At 32.9% G+C, this 22,502-nt stretch overlaps 1 protein-coding gene across 1 annotated transcript; it reads right to left on the bottom strand.

The window, feature by feature from the left end:
* Positions 1-433: 433 nt before the first annotated feature.
* LOC114756400 (MADS-box protein SOC1-like) lies at positions 434-21,759 on the bottom strand. The gene is made up of 7 exons (XM_028945337.1): positions 21,574-21,759; positions 17,212-17,293; positions 2,050-2,111; positions 1,846-1,945; positions 1,709-1,750; positions 869-910; positions 434-753 (listed from the first exon to the last, which is right to left on the bottom strand). The coding sequence occupies exons 1-7, from the start codon at positions 21,753-21,755 to the stop codon at positions 604-606; spliced, it is 660 nt and encodes a 219-aa protein (XP_028801170.1). The 5' UTR covers positions 21,756-21,759; the 3' UTR covers positions 434-603.
* Positions 21,760-22,502: the final 743 nt, after the last annotated feature.

The following is a 22,502-nucleotide window of genomic DNA, read 5'->3' as shown; positions in this document are numbered from 1 at the left end:
AAATTAGGTTCTATCATGCCCACGGAGAGGCTCTTAGAATGGCTAACGCTTTGCTAAATTTGCTCATAGTATTAAGTTCTATCATGTCCACAGGAAATTTTTGTACTCTTGATCACCATCCACCTTTTATCCAAGAGGAGGATGGTGACGAAGAAGTTTAGGCTGGTCTTTTGTTGTATTCTCTGTTCTTAAGTTTATCAATGGTATCCAGGTTTTCATTAAAAAAAAAAAATTCCCCTATAAGTGGGAGGCCATGAGTCAATCCCACTTATAACCCCATACCATTAATATCTGCCCTTTAAATATAAAAAAATTATCAGTTTATATATAAATATATATATGTTGATCAGCACAAACAAGAGTTTCTACTGAGCGATGAGATGCAACCCGCTAAACCACTAAAAGATACCATTAATCATGTAGTAGTTTGAACTATGCAACACTAATTAATGTCTGTTATCTATAGACCATCATTATAAATTGCAATGAAACAGCCAGGCATCTTGATATATACAAATTATTACTCACCGGTTGGGGCTACCCTTATTTCATATATATATTTGCAAATCATGACATAAACCTGAATTTTATTATAATCTTCAATCAAACCACATGAGGAGGAAGAGTTATGCCTCTTGTTTCTGGTAATCCAATGAACAAGTTAGTTTCTACTTCTGAAGTTGGACTATTTTCTAAGGAGGCTGGATTTTCACAATGATTCTTCCCTCTTGCTTGCTTTGCCAAGCTATGATACTGCACAATGTAATCAATCTGTTTTCATTTTTTTCGTTCATAACTCATGAAATATGAAACCTTAATATCCAAAGTCAAAGAATGATTTCTCAGATAAAATGAATTACAGCATCACCTTGTCAGAGAGCCTTGCATTTTCTGCTGCTAATGTTTTTCCCTGGTTTGTTAAAAAACAAGCTAAGTCATCAGCATGTCTCTCTTGCTGGGAAATCTTTAAATGATCAGACTCTAAATTAATAAGCAAATCTTGATATGTGCTGGAGAGAGATTCATAAACAAAAGGGAGAATAAATATAAGATGCGTGTCATGCTGAAAAATATGCCTGACATGTTTAATTAACCTCTATCTACTCATTAATATCTTGATTTAAATTATCATTTACCAACAATATTCGCCAAAAAAAATTCTATGACTAGAAAAACACGGTTCAAGTGTTAAGGAAATTTTAGCTAGCTTACGTACAGTGTATAGAGTTTGCTATCTCCAATCCAACATGTGGGATTCATATATGCAGATTGAACCCTTACGATTGCATATGTCATGCTCATTTGGCAATAAAATATAAGAGCTAAATAACTCATTTACATAGATTATGAAAATAAATTAAGTTATATTATTTGTAAGAAATGTGTGTTGACTTTAATGAGATACCCCCTCCAGTTATTTGCATTGGAAACTACATATTGATGAAAACCCACTTTTAATATGTACAATTAATAAGGACGATTTGAAAAAAATTCATACATTTGGGAGACAACGTACATATCTGACATTTATTATCAAAGTAAAACTCTCAACTAGTGCCTACACTTAGGACTGAAGAGAGTATGTTACATCCAAGAATTCTATTAACTAAGACCTGACAGAATTATTTCTACAGCTTATTATCAGATTTGTATCAAGAGAAAACACATTTTGATTAGACTACCTTCTCACTTAAAATAGATACATTACCTTTTCTTGTAGTTGCTCCATTTGTTCGTTATAAACTTGAATCTGAAAGGCAGAAGGTTGAGGTTTAGGCAAAAATTGCAAAAGTCAGGTTTTGAAATTTTTGGAGTAAAAATTATGTAGCCATATTAAAAGCTAACCTTCCTCTCACGAACTTTTCTTGCACTCCTTTCCAGCTGCTGTTCTATCTCTTCTAGTTCTTTTACGGAGCATGAGCCAAAATTTTCTCCCAAGAGCTTCCTAAGAGATTGAAATCACAAAAGCAAAAAAATTTGCTTTGCTTTTACTATGACTGAAAATTTGTATGGAATTTATATATGCAAGTTCAAAAGTAGGACTTGAACCGTTTTGCAATTTCAAGCTGCTCAATCTTCTTCATCATAGTTGCAGTTTCTTGCTTTAGATGCTGCAAGGACATTTTCTTTCAAACATCATAATGGCAAGTCACTGCAAAAATTTTTGCCTTTGGCACCAATTAATTTAACAACAGTTTCTCAAATTTAATTATTGATGTACACTTGAAGCAACAAATGCCCGGCAACACTTAAAATCTATTACATATATAACCAACAAATAAATACAATTATAAAAACTAAAAAGAAGATGGAATCATTGGAAAATAATCTTAACTATGTTAATCATAGAGGACAAGTAGATATTTCAGGTGTAAATTATGGTTAATATGTAAATAATTATGATTTCCGAAATATTAGGCAGATTAGGAGGGGATTAGATTAAATTCAAATTATCCCTAATATCTCTCTTTGATATCTCATTTAATCTTCCAGATTCATCTCTTCTCCATATATTTGTAAAGTACACAAATCAATACACGCGAGTTAAACGATCTTTCTGGGGTATTCCTCTGGTCAGAAAGGGTATAAGGGCTATGATCCTATTTCTATGCATTTCTTTGGCAATCGCGATGTCACTTTTTCTTAGCGTGATCCATATTTTCCCAAGTCTGCAATTCAGGGGAGAATTGGAGCGAATTTTACCTTGTGAAAAAGGTACTTGAACCCACACCAACACCCCTTGAATCTGTTCCACCCGTTGAGTTTGTTCTACTCGTTGCACCTATTGAACTTGCTCCTTTTAACGTTGCACAAGCGCTAAAGGCAGGGGGAGATAAAAACCAGTAATAAATATCACAAGTTTTACTCATGAGCTGGATACAAAGACTATAGAGCTCAACATGCCCCGAGTCCTGACAGAGTCTGACCTGATGAAAGATCCTAAACCCACAGAGGTAGTAAATCAAGAGGATCTATCTATTGCCTTGAGGAAGAAGACCTACTCTTGTATCATGCATCTTATTCAAAAGTACGTATCATATGCCACTCTTTCTCATGATTATTGTGCTTTTGTTACTGATCTTGATAATATCAAAAGACCTAACAATGTGCATGAGGCACTTGAGTATCCCAAGTAGAAAAGGGCTGTGATAGAAGAAATGACAGCATCAGAAAAAATGGAACATAGGGCATGGTTGACCTAGTAAAAGAGAAGAAAACGGTAGGGTGCAAGTGGGTCTTAGCCCCAAAATACAATGGCAATGGCACATCCAACAAGCTCTAGGTATGTCTAGTTGCAAAGGGGTTCACTCAAACCTATGGGATCGACTACAATGAGACATTTGCCCCTGTGGCAAAGTTAAATACAAGTAGGGTTCTGCTATCCATCTTAGATTGGCCTCTACAACAACCTAGATATCAAAAATAGATTGGCCTCTACAACAACTAGATATCAAAAATGCTTTTCTAAACAGCAAGTTAAAAAAAGAGGTTCACATGACACTTCCTCGTAGCTTTGATAAAAGAAAGTAAAATCAAGTGTGTAAGTTGAAAAGATCTTTTTATGGCTTGAAGCAGTTACCTTATGCGTGGTTTGATAGGTTCTCCAGGGCTCTAAAAGTTGAGGGCTATAAGAAAAGTCTATCTGACCATATAATGTTTGTTAAGAAGACCAGAGCACTAACAACAATCCTTATTGTTTATGTAGACGACATTGTTCTTATAGGTGATGACATGAATGAGATAAACAGAATAAAAATTGCCTTGAATCAAGAGTTTGAGGCTAAGGATCTAGGCAAACTAAGGTATTTTCTTGGAATGGAAGTTGTGATGAGATCCTATTTTGTCATGGATTCTTACATCATTCTATGGATTTTATCATCATCATTGAGCCTAATTGAATGTTTTTAATCAGAATTTGTAAAGAGAGTAATTATGTGAATTAATGGATAAATAGACTGATTTAATTGCTCTTCTATGATTTTCGAAAATATTTCCCCAGCTATATGGCATTACATTGATCCGTGGTTTATCTATGTATGAGGGCAATTTTGTAATCTGTCAATGAGGGCAAAGAATTCCAGGGCGTGGTGGAATTTCAACTCCACTGGAAAGCAGATTCTATCAGTAATAGAATAAAGTTTCCTTCAGAAACAGAACAGCAATTCCATCGACCTTCAGCTTATTTCAAACTGGAAGCGGAGTGAAGGCGAGAACGAAGATTTGAAGGAATAAAGCTGCACATGAATTCACTTTCCGAGAAGAAATTGGAAGTATCACTGACTTGGAAACACAAGCTGGGGAGCTGAACCTGTTCCCTATAAATGGGGAAATTCTTAGGAAGCTGGGGGGTTCACTTCTGCTCACTCTTAACACCTCACATATAGCTCAAAGCTACGCTTTGCACTTCCTCATCAAGTAACCATGGCATTCCTTCCTTCTTCCGCATCAATCAATTGCGATTCCACCATGACCAGCTGAGATCCTATGTTCCTTAGTGATTCAGCGAGCCAGAGTCCTTGAGCTGAATGGAGTCATTAGATTAAAGTTCTGAATATTCTTCTTTCATTCAATCGTGGCTAGTTGTTTGGTTGTATGAATGTTTCTGCATTCTGGATTATTGTTTAATTCAGCAAGGCTTTAATCCTGTTAAGTTTGAATTTTTGTGATTCGGTTGCATTAACTTCAGTGGAAGAAATGCATTCTCTGTATGTTGAGTAAGATTGATCTAATAATCTCATTGCCATAGCAGTTCATTTTCAGATTCATTCAACTAAATCTAAGTGATTCACAGTTGTGCTTGCTAAAGAGAATCCGAACCTCCCCTCATTCATTATTTTCATCAATTATCTGTTTTACTAGTAGCTCTCTGATTTCCTACAATAGAACAGTGCATTTATTGTGATTAATCGTAGGCTTTGGAAAGATCTACTAGGTAGATCTTCTCTGAATAATTAACTCAAAAGTATTGACTCTTAATAGCGGACAATGAAGGCAAAGATGAATTGCTAGGTGAACAACTCTTCATCATTTGATTCTAATTCAATTACTAGCTCTTGTTTGCCAATTGTTTCTGTGATCATTAATTCCTTTGCAGTGATTAAATTCCAGAATTTAGAGGTTCTTTTCAGCTGAATTAATTTGCTAACTTAGTGATCAGCTAGGTAACAATATTTAGTGAGGCTTCTTGTGAGAATGACCTGAATTGAACTCAATGTGCTATACTAGAGTAATCTGGTTCGATTTCAGTTGGTTAAAGAGTCATTACGAACGGGCTTTTTCAAGTTGCACGGTCCAAAAGGGGAACTTATGTTTGTTAAAGGAAATATGTCCTTGATTTGTGTCACATCCAGTAATATGTTAATTAGGAATAAAGATATTCCTAAACATTTAAAGACCAAAAAGGATAATGAGAAATAGAAGAATTATGATAGAAAATAATTATTATGATTTTCTAAGTCAATTATGAAAGTTTGACTAATTAAGAAAAATTGATCAAAAATAATTATGAACAAATATTTTCAAGCCTCAGAAAATTAAGGAATAATAAGGGTAATGTTCCTTGAGAATTATATGAGGATGTATAATTGGTTTTATGACCAAATTGCTCTCAAAAAAATTACAAAGAAATTTAAGGTTGATTTAGGCTAATTTAAGGCCTTTTATTTGGAAAATTCCAAATAAATATTTAGAAGGAGAATAAAATCTCAAGAAAATTCTTATGATGTCCCAAGAAATTATAAGAGATCATGAAATTAAAAGAAGACTCTCAAATATTTAAGATTTTTTTCTAATTCTTTTGACAAGTAAAAAAATCAATAATGAGAAGAAAAATAGTTTTCTTTTTTATATAATTAATGGGAAATCCAGTTCGAGCTAAAAAGGATATTTTGGGAAGAGAAAAATAGGAGAATAAATTATGGATTTGACAGAAAATAATTATCGAGACTAGAGTACTGTAATTATACAAAAGAAATTAAATCTGAAGTAAAAATGCATCGATAAAGCAAGAAGTAGAGTCTTGCACTTTACTTGGCTCACAATTTGCTACTTGTCAAGTCATCAATGGAGATGATTTAAAGTTGCCAAGTGTCAAGTATTGATTAGATAGGATTTTGACTTTTGAAAAATTAATTACATTTGGATTTAAGTAATTAAAAGAGAGGTTTAAGATTAAGTAAGGAGGTGACACATGACATAACATTAAATGAAGGTTGTTGGGATATTTTAGCCTTAAATCAACACATTCACCCCCCCTTTCATGACTCCCTCATTTCGGCCAAAGGAGAGAAAGAAGAGCAAGAGGAGTTCTTGAAGAGTGATCAAGGAAAAACAAGCTACTTTGATCCACTAAGTTAAGATCCAAGATTAGTAAATTATTTCATAATAGTTCTTGGTTGTTTTCCTTGAAGTTTGATGGTTAAAATTTCCATTCTTGCCTCTTTCGGTTGCTGGCTGAAATGGTTAATGGTTAAGGAAAGAAAGTTTTGTTGTTAAACTTTGTTAGAACACCTTAGATCATGATTGTTTCAAGTGGTTTTAAGTAGTTATTGAAAAGATTTCTTGGTTGAGCCACTAGAGGTTCAGTTCGGCCAAAGTGAAAACTATACCCTAGGATGAGATTTTCAAAGTTTTAATACTTCCATTGTGTTCAAAATGAAAAATGGTCCAAGGTAAACCTAAAGAACAAACGTTAAAAGCATTAAAATCAAAGTTGTAATTTTTGGACAATGAACCCTAAAGTGTTCAGCCAGTTTGGTTTTTGAGGAAGGGGATTTCTTTTCTTAAATCAAAATACATATTTGGATTCTACATAAAAAACCATGTAGGAATGAACCAAGAAAGGATTTTTAGGATTAAAGAAATAAAGCTCAAAAATTAAAGAACATAGATTAAACCTTCAAGGGCTAAGGAATTACTTGAGTTTTGTTATTGATTTTTATATGGTTTGGTTGGTAATCTTGCTGCCCTTTTTATGGATTGTGATGTTAGGGTTTGATATTTGTGGAGGAGAAGAAGAGGATCAAAGAATCAAAAAGCTTTTGGATCAAAATAGTAAGATTTAATTAACTACTAATGTTACCCTTGTATTGTTTATTGTGCCATGATGCTTGCTATCATGTGGTTGAACTATGATGATTGTAATGTGGTTGCTCTTTGCATTTGTTGCCATGGTCGTGCATGTTGATATTGCCTATTTATAAGACGATTAGTTCTCCTATGGTAGCTAAGGTTTGTAATGCTTTAATGATGATGCATGTTGATGTTGTGGTTGATTATTCTTGCCACTAAGATTTCATTGAAATCTCACCCTCCCAAAATAATCTAACATTTTAGGGCCTGAATCATCCAAAAGGAAGCTGCAAATTCAAGGGTAAATGTGATGGTGAATCATGAAAAACAATTATATTTTGATTATGTATAAGTATCAATATTGTGAGCTGTAACCCTAAGGAGACCGTCAATTTGGAACAATGTTTTGATCAAGCTCTTGAACGAATTTAACCATAAAATTTGGCAAGCTTAAAGATCATGTCTTGAACTTCCCTTTGATAGGTAGAACGATAAAAATGGATAATTGTGTGATTTTTGGTGAATTTTCAAAGTTAAGTTTCAAAATCTGAAAAAAGAGTTTTTGCCAAAATGACAGTAGTCAATTTCCTAAAAACTTGGCACTTTCTTATAAGGAATTGGTTTACAAGATTATTTTTTCTTGAAAGAGCATTCAAAGAGCTTTCCACAGAATTTTGAACCACTCTATTTTGATTTTTTCTAGATTAATTTATTATTTTTTGAAGTTGGACCAAAAATCTGAAACTTATCAAATGAACAGTGAATTTTCGAAAAGTAACATCCTAAATGAAATTTTTGAGCTCAAAACCGTCCAATATGGTCTAAAATGGTTCCAAATAAACTCTAAGTCGTTCTAGTAGTAAGGTGTAACAATTTGCTTAAAGATATTGGCATTCTTGGTTGCAAACCAAGTAAAACTCTGATAAGTGTTAAAAGAGTTGCACCAAATGGAGCAAGAAGAAAGCAACCTCCAAAAAAAAGGCAGAAAAAGAAAAGAAATGATAAAAAGTGAGGAACTAATAGACACTGGGAGATACCAGAGATTAGTTGGAAAATTGATCAATGTATCACACACAAGGCCTAACATCACCTTTACAGTTAGTGTGGCGAGTCAACTTATGCACTTATTAAGAAAGAAACACATAGATGCAGCTTATAGAATTCTAAAATATCTTAAAGGGACACTGGAAAGAGAAATCTTCTTCAAGAAGTGTGATTTTAGAATAATAAAAATCTACACTGATACTGCTAATTGGGTAGGTGATCAAGAAGATATCAGATCAACATCTGGCCATTCTACCTTCATGTGGGGCAATCTAGTAACAAGACAAAGCTAAAAAAAAAATAGAAGGTTGTAGCCAAAAGTAGTGCAAAATCGGAATTAAGAGCCTTGCTCAAGACATAATGGCTCAAGTTCAGATTAACGAGCCAATGAAACTCTTTTGTTACAACGAGATAGCTCTAAACATGGCTCTTAATGTCATATCCCAAATTTTAGGCCTTGAAATATCAAAATTAGCCTGAAATGGACAGACTGCTAGATCCCTTTTGGCTGAGGTCCTAGAGGTTCCTTAGAGAAACAAAAGGATTCTCAGCTACCAAATTGCAAAGCAAAAAATTTTTGGGACTGAAAAAAGAGAAAGTTAAAGACTCTAGTGAAGTCTCAAAACCCAAAAATAAGAAATAGAGATGAATGTAGATAAAAGGTTATGTTAGAGGCTTCAAGGAGGTGAATTATAGTTCAAGCCAAACTAAGAACAAAATCGTAATTTTGCAAATTTCAGGCCTATAAGGGCAAAAATGAAAATTATGCTCAAAAATTTTAAAAAATCCCACAAATGGAAAATGACATGTTAAGGCCTATATGTGAAGTCTAGTAGTCTATTATAAGGAGTTAAAGTAATTATGGGTTAAAAGTTGTGCTAGGAACCTCAATAACAGGATTTTTGAGGCTAAACCTGAGCATGGACCTAAAAGTAAATTTTGCAAAATTTTAGGCTGAAAAGGGCAAAGATGGAAAGTTTGTCTGAGTACTTTAGAAAAATATCAGAAAAATAACCGAGGTTCAGAGGCTTGTATGAGGCTAAAAATGATGAAAATACCCATAGAAGAAATTTGTGGAATCCCAGGATTTTGATTAATTTTGAATATTAGCAGAAATTGAATTATTTAAAATACAGGGAGGCCTCAGATAATTGGAAGAAAATAGAAAAAAAATACTTGAGAAATTATCACATATTTTAAAAATAATTCCGTCTCCAGAAAGCAAAAAAGTTGACTTTAATAGAATTTAAAGCCTATTTATATACTATTGAGGGAAAGTCAAAGTAAACTATCTTGAGGTTGAATTTTGACTTAAAAAAATTAAAAAAATTCTCCATGATAAATAAATAGTATTGATTCCTAAAGACAGATTCTTAGAGTCATGGATTGGTAGAAACAATTCGGTCACATTTACTCCAAAAGAAATATTATTAATTGTTTCAATGGAAGAACAAGGGAAGAGCATCACTTCCTCTTTAGATATGTTATATAATACCATGTGGATTTATTTGAGGTGAGAAAATAGTGTCAGAACATGTCCCAGTGGTCCTAGGTAAGTCAGGACCCGAAAAAGTCCCGATATAGTGCAGAATGGCAAGATAGGTGGAAGAATACCTAAAAGCTATATTTTGCACAAATTTTATATTAATTTTCACCTTACTTTAATACCAAAATGATGAAGGGACATGGAAGAGACAAGTGTATGGCTAGATGAAAGAGACACATGTACAATTAGATGTACATGTACATTGGATACAAGACACATGTACAGTTGGATGTAAGACACATGTACAGTTGGATACAAGACACATGTACAGTTAGATTAAAGATATGTGGTTTGATGATATAAGCATGATATAAGTATGATAAGGTAAGCATGGTGTCATAAAAACACTTGTCATCACAAGACAAAGAGGAAAAAAAATAAATTGCTAAGATTTAATCTTGCAATTTCAAGATCAATAGCTAGGATTTGTTTATAAACTCTATAAATACTCCTCCTTCCCCTCCTTTCATCCAAGGCACTTGAAATCTTGAAAAAACTCTTGTAAAATAAATTCTAGAGAGAGAAAGAAAAAGAGAAGAGAAAAGCCAAGTGATCCATACAAGATCAAGTTCTAAAACAAGATATGTTCATGGTTTTAATGTAGTTTTCATTACCCTTATTGTTATTGAGCTTGGTTATGAATTTCAATAGTTTTTGAGAGATTGAAACCCTAAGAGGACATGCTGTACAAAATTATTAAGTGTGAGGAAAGATGAAATTAATGTTAGAATAATATTTAAAGGCTTGAAAGGAATAAAAATCAAATAGTTTTATGTTGAAATTGCTTGAATTTCATGATTATGTAACTTAACTAATATTTCAGCCAGAGCTGGTTCTTGAGGTTATGATTGAATTTTGATGATTTTAATACTTTCAATGCGTTTAAAATGAAAAATTGTGTAGGATAAAGTGATAAAACAAGTTTGGAAGCTTTAGAATTGAAAATGAAAATTTTGAACCCTAAGTGCATACTATTTGATCAATGCTGGCTCATAAGAAAGGAGTTTGATTTTGATTATTTTGAGTTTGGAAATGGATTCTACATGCAAAATTATATGAGAATAGTATGTCAAATTAATTTTAAAAAATTTGAAAATCAAGTTGAAAAGCTAGAAGTTAATATAATTCAAAGAAAACAAAATGTTGATATTATTGATTACCATAGCTTTAATGAATAAATGGAAATGATTTGTTAATGCATTTAGGTTTTGAGACATCAAGAAAAAAGAATGGCAAAGGTTGAGCAAACAACCTTAATGGTTGGAAGCAAAAGGGAGCAAAAAAAAAACTTAAGGGTAAAAAGTAATGAACTTACCTTTCTTATATGCTTGATGTATATGTTACTGTGTTGATGTGTATTATGTGATTTGATGATGATATGTGATGTAAATGTAATTGCGATGCTCTGTTTCATTGACATTTTCTATGGCCATGCATGTTTATATGAAACATTGAACATGAGAAAATATTACAAGCAAGTATGAGCTAAATCAAATAAGCACGTCATACACTTGTATCCATCTTGCATGCATTGATGATAATGTTTGCTACTGAAATTCTTCTGAATCTCACCCTCTTTTAATCAACCATAATAAGTGATAATGATCAAGCAAAAGATGCATGAAGTAGGAGCAAGAAAAGAGGAAAAGAATTGAAAAAATTTATTGGATTACATTATATAATTTGTATGTTAATGTATGATATGAATATGCCATTAATGTTATGTGATGATAAATAATGATGATGGCATGTATAATTATCTACAATAATATATGGGAATAGTTTATGGATTGATAGAATTTAATTATGCAAGGAAAAAATTAATTATGATTTATTAATACAAGTTAAAGGGATAAACTATCCCTAATTGAGCAACAAAATAGTAACAGAGTGAAAGTATGACAAATGATTGATTCTGCCTGTGAAATTTGATATGATTAAAGTAAACATCCTGAGGTTTTAAAAAAATGGTAGATCACTTAAAATAGATATGTATGCTAAGAGTTATGCTTGATCAAAGTTAGAGCAAAGAAACTGGAAAGTACAGTTTTTACTAAATAAACAGTAAACTTCAACGAATAAACTATACAAATTGACAAAGGTTAAGTCTAGTTTTATATTTTTCCCTATAGAGAATTGAAAGAGTTTTAAATAAAATTTTGAACCACCTCAATACGATTTTTTTATAATTAGTTATGATTTTTTAAAGATTGACCAATAATCTGGATTTTTTCAAATGAACAGTAACCCAAGTAACCAATTGTAAATTTTCAACCTACAGGCTTGATTCGTGATCCGCTTGAACTGTAACACTTCCAAATGCATACTCTAAGGGGTTAAAGGAAGGATGTTTCACTTAACCCAGTGCAACATAGCAAAACCAAACATGTTCAGGGTTTAATAATTCATATAGAATGGTGTATTTATTGTAGATACACTTAAATGAAATCACTTCTACAAATATAGAGTGAGGTTGCTCTTATGAGATCGTGGCAAATTATCCAAAGCATTTGTTAAGCACTTGGTAAATACAACGTCATATGACAAAATCTTTATCAACACCAAAAATATAGGTATGGTTCATACCTAAAACACTACAAGATACAATGGTTATACCTATACATCTAACTTAATTAACAGTATTTTCTTTGACACATGGGGTATTATTGTGAATATTATGTGCGGAAGTGTCAAAGGAGTCCCATATTTTTTATGATTATAGGGATCTATGTGCATATATATTAACTTGTAATCTTAATTAGGCTAGTAAAAAAGCTAAGAGAAGAAGGGGGCTCACGTGCACAACTAGACACTTAGGAGGTCAACATAGTTGATTTCCCCTTTATGCATGAGTTAAACACGATACTTTCGTGTTTTTGCTTTTTTATCACCATGTGTTCTTATAGGAAGGATTCATTGAATCTTGAAGAGTATCGTGTCTTGGGCATGATTGGAATTAGTTGTTTTTATTTTTCAATGCTTTTGCCAACATACTCTTTGTTATTTTATTTTTATGATATATGTGTATTGGAAGTCAAATGTGTGTATATGTTGAAAGAAGTCCCACATTAACTAGATAGGTCATAAGGATTTGCACACTTTCTACCTTAAGAATTTAGGTTGAAAGGTGTCTCAACTCATTCCCATGCTTACTTCAAGTTTAATATATCTTATTATTTAAAGCTCACTTATTCTTCAAAGAGTTGGACTCTTGTGTGGTATCACCTTTATGAGTAGAAAGAAATTGTTAGGAGTCGAGTTTGAGTTAATGTGAGAAGGCCCATAAGCTTAGTTTTTTTTAGGGTTTAGGTTAAAATAATATAGCGTCAACCTTTAAACTCAATGCTTTTACCTTATATTTGGTATGAGGGAATTGAAGGAGAAGGAAATGAGGGAATTAGAGGGGAAGGGAAGAGAGAAAAAATTTTAATGAGCTCAATTGAAAAAAATTAGGAAAGTAGGATTTATAAAATTTTAACTCTGCTTACGTTACATAACCAGTCCCAAGTCTGAGTAAAGGAGGAGGGCTATGTTAAGCCCTTAACGACCAACGTAAAATTCTATCATTAAATTGACATGGATCCATGAAGAAATTGTGCTACTACTAGGTCGTTGCTCAAAAGTAACACACTGTATGGCTTGAGTACAATGAGAAGTGAGCAAGAGACGCTACATCATTGTCCAAATGTAGTATTCAATGAGCAAAGCTACCGTACTCTTATAGACGAAGGTGGTTAAAAAAGTTAGTTTATGAAAGCAAGATCAGGTTTAGCACTTAGGACATTAGGACCCTATATAGTGAATCGAGGAAGGTAGTGGAAGTAATGGATAAATGGAAGATTAATATTTTATGCCTCTAAGAAACTAAATATATTGGAGAGAGAGCTTTTGAATTTACTAATAGATTCAAACCTTAGTACACAAGAAAGGTAGGTATAAGGAATGGAGTAGGTATTGATAATGAGTGGAAAAAGAATATGGTGGAAGTCAAAAGGATCAAAGATAGAATGATTTCTTTAAGAATAATCGTGGAGAGGAATACTATCAACGTGATTAGTGCTTATACACCTCAAGCCAGGGTAAAAGCACATCTTAAGGAGAAATTTTGGACAGATATGAAGGGATTGATTCAGAGCGTACCAATCATGAAAATGATTTTTATTGGCAGTGATCTTAATGGATAGTATGCAAGGGCTTACCATCTTATAATGAAGGACAAACTATTATTGATTTCTCCCTCCTGTACAACGTCAAGATTATTAACTCTTGCTTTAAGAAGTATGAGTAGCATTTAATCACATACAAGAACAGAACCTCCAGGTCGCAGATTGACTTCTTTTTTGTAAGGAGTCTTGATAGAAAGCTTTGTACAAACTTTAAAGTGATTCTTAAGGATGACGTGACAGCACAACATAGGGTCTTGATCCTTGATGTGCATATTAAGTGTATAAAACAAAAGAAATGTCAACCCCAAGGTTCAAGTGGTGGCAGTTAAAAAGGGAGAAGATAAAGACTTTCAAAAAGACTTTTTTAGAAGAAAGGGTTTGGAAGGTATAAGAAAATGCTAATCTTATATGGACAAAAAGGCTAAGAAGATTCAAAAGACTATTAAAATAATTTTGGGAGAATCAAAAGGTGATACACTTGTGCAATAATGCTGAAAATTAGAAAAGGTATCACTTGGCTAAAAAGGAGACTAGGATAGCAGTGGGTGAAACTCGTTTTAAAGCTTTTGAGAAGTTCTATAAGGATTTAGGAACTAAGGCTGGAAAACATAAGATTTACAAGATTGCAAATAATAAGAAAAGCAAAATGACAGATTTGAACCAAGTAAGATGTATAAAGGACAAAGAAGGTAGAGTTTTGGTTACTAATTGAGATGTTAAGGATCAATAGAAAGCCTACTTTTATAAGTTATTGAATGATGGGGGCAAAAAATTGACTTATGAGCTTGAAGATTTGACAATTAGAGAAAGGGAGCATAATTTAGCATTTTATAATTCGAGCTGGAGAAGTTAAAGAAGCTCTCAAGACAATGAAAAATAATAAAACAATTAAACCTGATGGTATTCCTATTAAAGTTTGGAAATGCTTGGGTGAAGGTGGTGTGCTATGGCTTACCAAGTTATTCAATGAGATATTATACTCCAAGAAAATTCCTAATAATTGGAGAAAAAGTACTTTAGTACATATTTACTAGAATAAAAGGGATATCTAGAATTGTGCTACCTATAGAGAGATTAAGCTCATAAGCCATACCATGAAATTGTGGAAGGTGATAGAACATAGGTTGAGATTAAAGACTTATATTTTTGAAAACCAATTTAGGTTCATGCTAGGAAAGTCAACAACAAAAGTGATTTATATACTAAGAGGGTTAATAAAAAAGTACCAAAGCCATAGAAGAGACTTGTATTTGATTTTTATTGATTTGGAAAAAACTTACAATTGTGTGCCAAGAGAAGTGCTTTGGAGAGCCTTGGAAAAAAAAAATGTGTCACTTATATCAAAGTCATATAAGATGTATGAGGGGGTCACAACCAGTATTAGAACACTGGGTAGTGAAACAAAAGACTTTCCTATAAGAATTGGCCTACGTTAAGGATCATCTTTGTGCCCTTATCCATTTAATCTAGTCCTCGATGTTTTAACTGAGCATGTCAAAGAAGAAATCCTTAAGCATATGCTTTTTGCTGATGATATGACTCTATTGGCTAAGTCAAAAGAAAAGATTTCTACTAAGCTTGAGACATAGAGAAGAACATTGGAGTCGAAGGGGTTTCGTTTTGCAAAACAGAATATATGTATTGCATTTTTCATAAGAGACAAGCTAAAACAAATTTAGAGGTTAGACTGGGAGACCAAGTCATTCTACAGGTGAAAAAGTTTAAATATTTGGGATCAATTATACAAAAAGATGGTAAAATTGATGGTGATATTAGTCATAGAATTTAAGCTGGGTAGTTTAAATGAAGAGTGACAGAGGTCATTTGTGATTGGAAAGTACCTAATAAGGTCAAAAGAAATTTTTATCGCACTACTATAAGACCAGCAATACTATATAATAGTGAGTGTTGGGCTTTAAAAGGACAACATGAACATAGAGTGACAGTAGCAAAGATTAGAATGCTAAGATGGATGTATAGTCATACAAGAAAAAATAGAATTCATAATGAACATATACACAAAAAAGTTGGATTGGCTGCTATTGATAAAAAAAAAATGGTAGAAAACCGTTTGAAATGGTTTGGTCACATACAAAGAAGGCCTTTCGATCTGCCAATGAGAAGAGTTTATCACATAGCATAGAGTACTCAAAAAAGGAGTAGAGGAAGGCAAAGAGAATACTTAATGAAGTCATTAAGTGAAATCTTCCAATTAATAATATATCCAAAGATTTAACTTTAGATATAACTCAATGATGTTATGCAATCCATGTAGCTGATTCTATCTAATGGGATAAGGCTTTGTTGTTGTTGTTGTAGGGTTTATAAAATTTTGATAAAAAGAAGATGTAAGATAAAAAAAAAGTAAGAAAATTGGTTTAAAACTTTTAATCCCATTTCTTCATTTTCTTAAATTGAGCTCGTTAAAATTTTCCTCCCCTCGTACCAAATGGACCTTGGGTTTAGGTCAAGATGTAGTGTCAATCTCATTAATATACTTGTTTCCAAAGTTCAATGCACGAAGATGCCTTGAAAGATCTCTCTAATGTTTGGTGCTCTCGTAGGACGCTCTAACTGTGTCCTTACTAATACTGTAGGGTTTCTTGATTGCACGTAGTACAAAGAAATTAATAGACCTGCAACTATGAGTTAAAATACACACACACACACACATCTATCAGTCTCACAGGATCAAATTTGGTTTGCATTTAATTCATTTCGTTAATTAATTGCATAATGCATTGAGTTAATTCAATTGCATACCAAGAGGTAGTTTAAAAGATGCTTTTGCACATGCATCCATCATTTATCTCAAGACATCTGAATTCCTTCTCACCCATTTTCTTACTTAGCCATTAACTTGGCCAAGTAACAAAGTTGAAAGACATAATAACATTCGTTTGAGGTCTAATTTAGGGAAAAATATTAGGTATGTGAACAGCCAAAATTTAAGCTTTTATCGTGGATGCTGTTAATTCACTAAGCGCACGCATGTTTTAAACTTGTTCGTAAGTTTAATATCATCACGTGAAAGCTACTATTTTTGTATGCTTAATGGTAAACTAAAGTATATTTGCGACTAAAATATCTTTATAGTAGAGTAAGAGCTTTGTCTCAGATCAAGTCTCCCATCCATATTTAAGATATTCCTATAATTTCTTAAGATCAACTTTGACAAAGTCAACAATTTGGAAATCATTCAAAGACATGAATCAGAAGTTATATATTAGTTTAGAAAGCTTAAAAGGGACAAAAGAAGCCACTTGCAATCTTGTCTTCCACTAGATAAAACATCGATTTGAGATGCACAGCGAAGATAGAAAACAAAATTAAAAAAATATATATATAAGAATAAATTAATAACGAATGGAAAGACATAATAACCTGCATATTTTGTTCTACAAATCTGGTGGCTGTTTGAGCATCTCTATTATGACAGCGATAACGTTCAACTGTTGCCTGCATGCTGTGAAATTGGAGCAATAATCAATATCAATCAACACATCATATAAGTTTATAGTATGCCACACTACTCACAAACTAAGATCAGTGGGGTTCATTCCTTTGACTCCAAGTAACACATGCAGAAATGCGTCTAGTTTGTTAGAATAAGATTATATATGCCAAAAAGCAATAAGTAAAAGGAGTTCTTATTGTTTTATATGCATGTATGTGTGTGTAGAGAGAGAGATTGATATCAATTATGATTACATTACAAGGTATAACCAAAAAAAAAAAACAAACAAACAAACAAAGCGCATTACGCTTGTACACATGAGAAGAAATTAAGGGCTATCAAAATAGTATAACATGTCATTGGAGTTCATCCAATCAACTATATTGTTGTCTTAAAAATGGACTATATTATGAAGAAACCTTTAACAAGAAGGGAAAGGGGTAATGGACTGAAGGAATGATTCACGGCAAGGAATGCATACCAGAATAATCGAGAGCCCGAACTCCCAAATCTTGACTAAGAAAATAAAGAACAATAAGAACTTTGGGACAAAAGGTATTGAAGCTCAGGTGATATGACTTCGGAGGGCAATTCTTTGCCTTACATGACACATGACACTGGTTGACATCCTATATGGCATTGTATGTGGCAATTATATTCCAAGTGGAGGTCCATGTGGCATTCAACTTCTAAGTAGTGCACACAAAGGAGGACAGGTAAAAAGATCCTATTCAAGCTGGCATCCAATTGAGCCATTTTATTTTTATTTTCTTTGTAATTTTGCTATTTGAAAGTGTTTTGGATATTTTAAATTATGCAAATGATCTTTGTTTTGGGCCTGAATGCAAATGATCTTTTGAATCTACCTATCAAATTGAGTTATTTGTTATTTATTTTGTTATGTATTTTCGTTTTCTTCTAGTTGGGTGTCCATTGTAATCAACTAACTCAGTTACTTTACCGTTTCATTTTAATAGGGTATTCAAAGAGTCTTACTTAAGTTAGGATTATCCCATATTGTATACTATTTTCAGATAATGAATGAAATTGAATTTTCTTTGCAAGTTGCTAACTTGTGTGTTTGTGGTCATGATTGAATGCAATTAGGCTTTATTAAGAGATTGATATCGTGTCCTAATTATACGGATGTCACCACAAGAGGAGATCAACGATTTATGAAGTATTTATTCATCTTTTTGACATATGCCCTTCGTAATTATAACCCTCTCTTTCTTACTTCGAAGAAGTACATTTTCACTTTCGGCTTTAATTTGCCATATTTTCCGTAACAAGTTTCGGTTAGGAATGGCTTTATATTATTTAATAGCCTAGTTATATTTCCCCCAAAGATGGCCCCAATTTTAATTTATCAGTCACGCAGCTCAATTATTTGAAAACACAAAGTTTTAGGCAAGGGGAACAACATAAGTAGAGAAGAAAAAAATGCAAACACATGTTGACGCCAATTAATTTTGAAGGATAAGAGATGGGGTAATCGATGGAGAGGACTAGAAACAAGATAGCATCAAAATAAGAAATCAATTTCAAAGAACAAGAGAAGATAGACAAAGGATAAGATTTATTTGAATAATGCTTATACTAATCCTACATAAATTAGCAGTTTGTTGACATATGAAAATTCGTACCATTGTGCCTATTTTCCATTAAACCTTATGGTTTATTGGGCTATGTTTGCATCACTCATTCATCAAATGTACGAAAATGTACTTTGCAAGTAAATAACGTAAATTGCTTGAGTAAATCCTTATTTTGCTCTTATATTGTAGGAGCTTTGCGGAGGTGAAATCAAGCTAAGGGTTCTGAAGAAAGGGTTTGGATCTTCGAAAGGCTTTTATTGGAAATTAATGAAATATTTTGTCGTGAATCAGATCATGAGTGGCTGAAACGTGTGTGTAAGGCTTTCTTCATATGTATGTGTTTGTTTCATTATTTGCTTGACTAAGTTTTGGTCAATGAATATTAATTAGGGATTAATTTTGGTTTCTTAGTTGAACTAATGATATGGAAAGTTTTGTTGGTACTTGAAGTTTGTAATCTTAAATGGGTAGTTTGGCTTGTAGGAAAATTAAGTTAGGAACCTCTTTGATATTGAGTATTTTCATGCATATCAAATAAGTTTAGCAACAATAGTTAGATTACGTCCAAGGTTCTAAGATAAAAAAACTGATATCTAATTTTAATGTAGGTTTATTCTACATTTTCTTTCACTCTGGTTGATTGTGTCATTTAAATTAAGCGTAAATATGAAATTTGACACTTCCCCAAGTTTTGGAATCAAATAGTTATGGAAACAATACTCGCATGGTATTACTTGTTGCGACCCATATATTTATTGAAATTACTGCGCACGTGCATGTAGTGTGTGTTTGTCATATTTTCGGCAACACAGTTCAACAGAAGATATTTGAGACATTGGATTTAAATAAAAATTGTATGAATAATACTTATCATACTCCTGGGTACATTGAGTGGGATTTTAAGAGAAGAAGTGAGAGTTTGCTATTACAAGAACTCTTAATGTAGGCTCTTGGCATCCAACCAGCAACTTAATAATAAATATTTCATCCATCTTCATCATCCAGAAAAGCACACATTCAATTAAGCAAACAAATCCACAATCACAAATTTAAATGAGTTGCCAAACGGGGAATGGTAGTTAGGTTATGGGGTAAGTGAGATTTTGGTTAATTTTCTAATATAATCCTTGAATGGTGGTTTGGAAAAAAATCAGTGCTAAAGCTAGAAAATAAATCTGAATAAAACAAGATACTGTGGATGAGGAGGATTAAGCTTAGGAAATGGTACGTGATTGTATGCTCCTCTCTCGCCAAATGAATTTTATAGCTTTTTAAGCTTTATTTTTGTTGAATAAATATGTTTTAATTTTCTCCTTCTTTCTTTCATTAGCCCCTACTTAGTATGTATTAATTTCCCGATTGCATTGTAGAGTTTAGTTGGTTCTTGGGGAGCCGACTTTGATTGTACATATACTGCAAAAATCAATTTTTAACTCTAATAATCCTTGGCAGTTCAGTAGTCATGATCAAGAAGTATAATCTAAACTAAAAGAGGATCATGCTTAGCTTAAACCAGAGAAATATCATGTTAATAGTACAATGACAGTGATAAGTTTATAGTTTAATAATACTACCTTTGATCATAAATATAAAATCTAGTTTTTAGTACAATCAGAGTATTATTCATAAAATCAATCATTACAAACTAGATTTTATATTTAGTACTGGAGGTAGTAATATCAAACAAACTAACACAGTGACAAGATGTTAAGTCAAATTAAGGATAATTCTAGTGCAAGAAATATGGCTAGGTGGTTAGAAAAAATAAACTCCATGAGAAAATCAAATAAAGAATCCAAACATTAGCTAACCAATAAGGTGAACCTTGATCCCCGTTTTATATTTTCTAATTAGTTGCAGTTGACCGCAATTAATTAGTTTAAATTTAATTTAACTTAGTCATTACTTGTTAATCATATTTACATTCCAAGTGTTTTGGGTATGATCACAACCAAGTAAAGTAGGGATCATGCATGGTGGTGATCATCAAGGTCTTGGATAGTTGTGACCTGTGAGAAGAGGGTTTGAATTCATAACTTTTCATTTAGAATTGCATGCGTGAAAGGTTTTGCAACTTTAATTTCCATTCAAACTTGTATTATTTGTGTTTGGATTATTTTGTACGTACTATTTGTACTTGGGCTTGGGAAAAACGGAGGATTGGTCGTGAGTTTAGAAGTTTGAGGATAAAGTAATTTTTGCTTTCGTCACAAAGTTTGATGTTCCAAATAACTTCAATTGACTACTATGTGTAGAATTATGTATTTTTACAATATCAAAGTATGCAGCCAACATTGGAATGAGAAAAGCCTGTGTAATCTTGCTGAATTTAAAACACCAGTGATCTTATCACATACTACATATTACCTCATAGACCATCACAATCTCCTCTTTCATTGTGTTATACACACACACACGCGTATGATATTAGTGACAGGCATTTGTATTAATTTAAAGTGAATAATAGACAATAAGCTATTCAAATTTAAAAATTAAAATTATAAATTGAACTCTCTTTTTTCTTCCGTAACTTAATATGAGAACTGATGAAGTATAAAAACAATATATCTCCCGGCTCTTATCATACTTCAATGTGTGGTTAATTCTATATCCAAACAAACAATACGGGTTTGAAGAAAAGTAAAGTAAAAACACAAGAGAACTGATGAAGAAGATGATGAATATACATACCTAGAGCTTGCAAATTCATACAACTTGCCTCTTGGGGAGAAGATTATGAGAGCAACGTCAGCATCACACAGAACTGAGAGCTCAAAAGCTTTCTTTAAAAGTCCATTACGTCTCTTTGAGAATGTCACTTGCCTGCTCGTCGCGTTCTCTATACGCTTCATCTGTGTCTTCCCTCTCACCATCCTTTCAGTTTCTGCAAATCCAAAGCTTTTCAACAAGCCAGACTTTCAAGACCCAGAAAGATGCAGATAAAGATTGAAGAATAAGGGAACAGGTTAGATTAATTAGTATCATCACATACCCCAAAAGGGATAGGATTGAAAAGTTTAACAAATCTAATTAGAGATCAGTTAAGATATAAGTTCAAATGAATGCAAAATAGATCCGATTCCCCTTAATTAATTAGTTTACCAGCTGGGAAATTGGATGTTATTCCTCAAAATTTGGATGGAAACCAGAAGGGCGAGTTGAGGGAAGGAAGGTTTTCTGCCAGAAAGGGAGAAAAGGCCAGAAATGTTGAGAGTTCACACGGGAGAACGAGAATAAACATATAAGTTTATAAAAAGAAAGGAAAGAAAAAGGGAAGATTGAAAGCGAAGAAAGAATCTGAAGAGAAACAAAATAAAGACCCAAAAGAGACGAAGCAAGCGGCAGTTAAAGAGAGAAACGCACCTTCCTTTATTAATATATCACCTCATTGAAAGAGGGAACTGAAACCTCTTGCTTTGCCTGATCTGGAAAAACTTCAGGCCACACGCACTAAAAGGAAAATATCGAATCATAATACTATTTCATAAATGGGGAGAAAACATGAAAACGACAGAGACAGACCCACCCACTTGCTAGTTTTATGGTTGAAAAGACTAGACCCGGGAAAAGAAAGTGAGGCAGTAAGAGGATAAAACAAAAACAAAGGAGATCAGAGCTAT

Source organism: Neltuma alba, unplaced genomic scaffold (assembly GCF_004799145.2).
Source record: "Neltuma alba isolate B1F8T4 unplaced genomic scaffold, ASM479914v2 tig00010393_pilon, whole genome shotgun sequence".
Classification (NCBI taxonomy): Eukaryota; Viridiplantae; Streptophyta; class Magnoliopsida; order Fabales; family Fabaceae; genus Neltuma; species Neltuma alba.
The sequence above is the reverse complement of the archived record's forward strand: the minus strand, read 5'-3'. Positions and strand labels throughout refer to the sequence as shown.